We start from the raw sequence: 6,000 nt of genomic DNA, 5'->3' as shown, positions 1-6,000 counted from the left end.
TTTTGTATTTTTTGTGGAGATGGGTTTTACCATGTTGCCCAGGCTGCTGGTCTCAAACTCCTGGGCTCAAGTGATCCTCCCACCTTGGCCTCCCAAAGTGCTAGGATTACAAGCATGAGCCACCATGCCCAGCCTGGATACTTTTAAGTATCCATAGATCATTAGAAATTAGCCCACAACCCTGCCTCCATAGGAATTTGTCTTATTCAAATATCTAATCTTCAAAAGTTAATAGAAAAATTAAGCTTTTTTTCCAACATAAAGAAACAATAAAATTATACAACCGTGTGATATATGCACAAAAGAGATTTTCTCTCCTTTTTATGGGAGCATTTGCCTTATAGTTGTGCCTATTCATGTTGACACATTACAAAACTACCACTGTTGACAAAAACATTTTAGTATCTATAATCTTAGTAGAGAGTCTCTAAGTAGCTGGTCACAACATCTCCTAGGGATCCTTTCTGGAACCTGGGTAGACCAGTTTCTCAATTTTAATGATCACACGATAATTGGAGATGCTGAAAGAACCTGGTTGCCCAGTAGGAAAGTGGTCTAGATGATGATAGTCCCAAAGAAGATGGACTAGAAAAAAATAAAATGACACTTGGGGCAGAGTACTGGTGTTCTACAATAGGGGCAGAGTACTGGTGTTCTACAATATCCATTCTCCCAGCCGGGCGTGGTGGTTCACGCCTGTAATCCCAGCACTTTGGGAGGCCAAGGCAGGCGGATCACCGTAGGTCAAGAGTTCGAGACCAGCCTGACCAACATGAAGAAACCCCGTCTCTACTAAAAATACAAAAATTAGCCAGGCGTGGTGACGCGTGCCTATAATCCCAGTTACTCGGGAGGGTGAGGCAGGAAAATCGCTTGAACCCAGGTGGCGGAGGTTGTAGTAAGCCGAGATTGCGCCATTGCATTCCAGCCCAGGCAACAGTGTGAGACTGTCTCAAAAACAAAAACAACAACAACAACAACAAAAGGAAAGGATAAATCATCTCTATGGGTTGGGAAATGGTCTCATGGAGAAGATGGCATTTGAGTAAGCTACTTAGGGTTTTTTTGCTCTATAAGTCGGTGTCAACGTCACGTTTTCACGTGGTGGCCTGATCATTTTGTCTTATAGTGATGTCTTTGTGTGCATGTGCGCTCATCTCCTATATTGGACGGGGTCTAGAGCAGTTGCTGGCACAGAGTAATCACTCAATATTACATCACTGTAATAAAAAATCATGATAGCAAATCTTGACGGGATAAATGAAGGCATGAATAAATGTATAAATTAACAAGTGGCAGTGAGCGCTTCAGGGGTGGTGGGTCTTGTCTTACTCGTCTTTGAGCTGCGGCCTCGCTGAGGGCACAGTGCGCGCAACTGGCCGGTGGCCCAGATTCACTGGCAGGCACCAGGATCCTAGCCCAAGCGCCGGGGCGGGAGGGATGACTCCGGACGGTAGGGGGCACCGGCGCGCGGCCGGGTCGGGTCCCCCGGTAGCTCCGCGCGCACAGCCGGACCGTCATTGACGCCATGAGCGCGCTGCTGCGGCTGCTGCGCACGGGTGCCCCTGCCGCTGCGTGCCTGCGGTTGGGGACCAGTGCTGGGACCGGGCCGCGCCGTGCTATGGCCCTGTACCACACCGAGGAGCGCGGCCAGCCCTGCTCGCAGAATTATCGCCTCTTCTTCAGTAAGTAGCTCGTGGAGGTTCGCTGAGCGGCGCACCGGAGAAACCTGGGTGGGGGATGGAATAGGGGACACTTGCGGCGCCCCGCGCGGTCTCCCCTGTCTCTCTTTTTGGGGCCCTCGGCGGTAGCTGCGCGGTCCAGGCAACCTTCCTTCTCGCCGGAGCGCGCACCGAGTCACGAGAACTGACAGCGAGGAGACGGCGGATCAAGACCCCAAAGCGAGCGCAGAGGCTCAGGGCTGCCGGCCGGGGGTACACAGCGCCCTGTGCCCTGCCAGCCGCCCTCCCCGAGGGGTGGGCAGAGTGCTAGCGGCCACCCCGCGGCGGCCCGCAGCCATTAGCCGGCCAGGCCGCGGTTCTCGGTTCACACAATTTAGTGAGGAAGGGAAGGCAGAGCCCGCCCACACGCCGGCCTTTCTAGTGGCGTAAGAAAAGCTCCTACTGCGGGAGCTCCCTGACGTCGGAGAGGCGGGCGGAACTTTGCAGATGCCTAATCCAGCGTGTCTTCTTTTTTGGAGGGACTCTGATGAAGGTTCTTTCCCAGAAGCTTGACTCGGTACGCACAGGTTTACACCCTGAATATGATCCACCATCCAAAGCCTCGTTGGCCCCGGGGCAACCCCTTTTCCTCCCCAAGTTGAACAGCCCAGAGGGCTAAGCGACTTGGGGGGGGTCCCTGAGTTGTCCAGCTCAGAGAAAGGACACAGGTCTTCCGTGTACCCCATTGTTTCACTATGTACGTTAAATGTAACTGAAAATAGCGATCTTGGTCGTTTGCCTTCACGCCCCACTGACTGCAGAGCCTAGGAGTGGTAGTATCAAAGTGGGCCTTGCATTATTGCTCCCCTTTTCGGAGCACTGGCCCTGGAGGCTTTCACTTCTAAGCGGGCCCTCCGAGTTCTTCAGGTCTTAACTCTGTGACCCCGAACGAGTTTAAGTTGCTAAGCCTTGTTTTTTCCATCTGTAAAATAGGGCTGCAAGAATTACATGACATTGTATATGTAAAGTGATATTAGTCACAGGGCCTAAAATATAAATTACTATTAATAACTATAATCATTATAAATATTTGTAATTTATGAAGGATTTGCAGTTATCCTACATGAGTTTAGGGTCGAGGATTATTTTGTGGGAGAGAAGACAAGTTTGCCTAAAGTGTGATTATAATGCAACTAGTACTAGAATTTCTGTTTTCTTCAAAATTGGTTGCAGTTTTCACCCTGTGCCACATATTTTCTTCTGTCTTTGGTTAAGACTAATCAGGTGAACAGGAAGTCTCAAATTTCTGAATGGATTGTGTTCCAAAAGGTTACCATATGATGAATAATGGGAATAGTCATAGAAACAATGTTTAAAGTGGCAGTTCACTTTTTAAGCAGATTTAAAAAAAAAAAAAAAAAAAGCCTGTCTGCTGCAAGTCTTCTAGATTTGCAATAACTACAGTAATTAATAGATACCCAAATAATAAATAACTATGAAGTGTGCTAGACACTGTTAGGCATAGTACAGAGATTCACAATATTACTATAATTAATTATGGAAAAAGTAAATACACTGGTTGAGCAAAAACAGGCTTGAGAAGCCTGGCACGCACAGAGTAGTTGACCCAGTACCGGATTTGGAATGGGGAGTCCTAGGCCGTAATCTTGGCTCTGCCATTAACTCGCTGTGTGCTGTTGGGTGGGTGGTTACTTCAATTCTTTTTCACAGAGCCAGTTTCTTCAGCTGTAAAATGAAGCATTTGACCTTGAAGTGATGATCCTCAAGGTTCTTCTCAGCACTGGTATTCCCTGAAGGCATTGGATGAATAATGGAGATTCTAACAGTCTCTATTAGGACAGGATGTCGAATGGGGGCATTTTCGGGATTATGTTGGCCTCTTCTTGTTGGTTTCTTTCTTTAGCTTCAAATGTACTTAGAACTGATGATTTTTCTGTAACTAGAGTGCCACAAATAAAATACGTTTTTATTCAGCTGGATAAACAGCACAGGAAAGAAGAAAAGCCGATTTTACTAAGGTAAATGGGCAAAAATTGGAAGAAAGGGGATTGTGGTTTTGGAGAGGGTCCAGATGGTGAGATCCTGATTGGAAAGTGTGTTGGTTAAACAGTTTCTGAACGAACCGCCAGATGGCATCACTGGCCAGGACCGTTTACTACCTGCTAGAAGGGGTAGGGCAAAGTGAAAGGAAGCCACTCTAGGGCGAATGGGGTAAGGGGAAAACAATGAACAAATTACCCTTTATAAAGATGGTCACAGATTGGATATTTTTTACTCAGTATGTCTGTATGCAGTACTAGGGTGGACTAATGTCTCACTTCAAAGACAAATATGAGTGTAGTACTACTTGGCCTAAACTTGTTATTCATTGTTACTGAAGTGGAATCATTTTCCACATTTCCAGATATATTCCCAGTCTCTGAAATACTAGTGCATTGGGAGGTAGAACATTTTCCAGCTTCATGTCTGTAAATGGTTTCTCTTTACTGTCATTCAGTAAAATCAGAATAAGTGATTCATGTAATACTTTAAAAAAATTGGTGTTAAGCTCTGTAGAAACAGTGAGACAGGATGATAAGGGGAAAGAGTATCCTGGTGGGAATCATCAGGCCTCCTTGTGCCAGCCCTGACCCTGTTAGTATCTTGCTGTCACTTCACCTCCCTGCATCTCATTGTTTTAAACCACGGAATGAGGAGATTGGACCAGATGATCATTTTCCGAACTGCTTAGTTGAACACAAGCATCCCATGGTGTATTACTAGGTTTTCTTTAAAACAGGGGGTTTCATGGTTTAATAAATTAGAATACGTCCCATTTTATTGCTTTTTTGAAGAGTAATTTGCCTATTGAAGTTCTGGAAAATTCGGATGTAACTTCTCCGAAACCTGAACCACAGAGTACTTGTTTCTCAGAACATTTGTTAACATCTTAGTGACACCAGGGTTATGATTTCTGCAACTTCCAGAAGCAACTGTGCTGTAACAGTTCTAGACTAATAGTCAAACCACTTAAGTTGTAGTCCTGACTACCATCTTGGACAAGTTACTCGACTGAATTAACCACCAGATGGCATCCCTTACCTCAGATGACATCCGGTAGCTCAGTTTCTCCATAAATAAAATGGGGAAAGCACTAGTAATTTTATAGAATTGCTGTGGCAGTTAAATGAGACTATGTGTATAATTATCAGTGTCTTACACATGATAGGTATTTAATAAATGTTATTTATTTTTCCCTTTTGACTTTAAGGCATTAGACTAAAATCTTATTGTTACATTCTGTGAAGGGAGAAAATAAGGGATGTGGATAGAATTGATTATTTTGAAAGTGTTCCTATTAAATTATAGGTTTCAGAAGGGTTTTTGTTACTGTTGTTTATTCATTTTATTTATTTTTGTTTGGTTTGTTGTGCACTCACGACTCACTGTAGCCTTGACCTCCCCAGCTCAAACGATACTCTCACCTCTGCCTCCTGGGTAGCTGGGACTACAGGCATGCACCCTGTGCCCGGCTTCCTAGATCTTAAAGTTTTAATGGGTACTTGCAGTCTTTTGAATTAACTGTGAAATCATAATGAAGTTAGATTCACTTATATTGAGCCAAAGACCTAACACTGCATATATTCCTTTGATATCTTGGGTGTTTTTGTTTTGTTTTGTTAATAACTTGAAATTTTATTTTAGATTTCAAACTTTTCTCCGAGGATAGGGAAAAGCTATGCTTTCCATAATTTGGAATTTTGTTATTATGGGACAGGCAACTGGTTTCCTGAGAGAAATAGTGCTGTGGATAATTCAAGTTGCTTTTATTTAGTCTGGAAATGAACCAAGCCATTCTTTAAAATTAATTTACTTTGTCACTTACAGTAAGCATGTGCTTGTGTTGAAATTACTATAAGTTTTCTTTACGTCATCTGGGTGGTAGGTGGAATCTGCCATTGAAAGTGCTCTATCTTTGGACTTAAAAGAGAACTTCCCGTGAATAATCCACAAAATATGTTTGAGTCTTAAATATGAGTTTCTGTAACTTTTTAAAGTTGACCTATGTCATAGAACTTCAACTGATATAATAGAACACAATGGGTTTTGTGTGAATATAGAAAAAGTATTTTATTTGATTTTTCAGTCCTTAAAACCTTAAACGTTTTCTATATGAATGCTGTGAAATAGGAATTGTGTGATCTACATGGAACAGAGGAAGCATTTTTATTGAAGTTTTTAGGCTTCTTTACATTTCTCAATCTTTTTATCAGAAAATAAAACAAAGCTAGCTTCAGTCATTGCTGAAACTTCCAGTAAGAATCTCTATAAGTGGTTT

The 6,000-nt window shown here is 43.5% G+C and overlaps 1 protein-coding gene across 6 annotated transcripts in view; it reads left to right on the top strand.

The window, feature by feature from the left end:
• Positions 1–1,470: 1,470 nt before the first annotated feature.
• PPA2 (pyrophosphatase (inorganic) 2) overlaps positions 1,471–6,000 on the top strand; it is a 105,869-nt gene continuing 101,339 nt past the window's right edge. For all 6 annotated transcript variants that reach the window (XM_025386124.1, XM_025386123.1, XM_025386120.1 and 3 more), the window contains exon 1: positions 1,471–1,685. In XM_025386124.1, the coding sequence (XP_025241909.1) occupies positions 1,529–1,685 (157 nt within the window). In that variant the 5' untranslated portion in view covers positions 1,471–1,528. The remainder of the gene's footprint in view (positions 1,686–6,000) is intronic.

The sequence above is a fragment of the Theropithecus gelada genome, chromosome 5 (genome assembly GCF_003255815.1).
Source record: "Theropithecus gelada isolate Dixy chromosome 5, Tgel_1.0, whole genome shotgun sequence".
NCBI lineage: Eukaryota > Metazoa > Chordata > Mammalia > Primates > Cercopithecidae > Theropithecus > Theropithecus gelada.
Note: the sequence above shows the minus strand (reverse complement) of the source record. Positions and strands in the feature narration are given on the sequence as shown.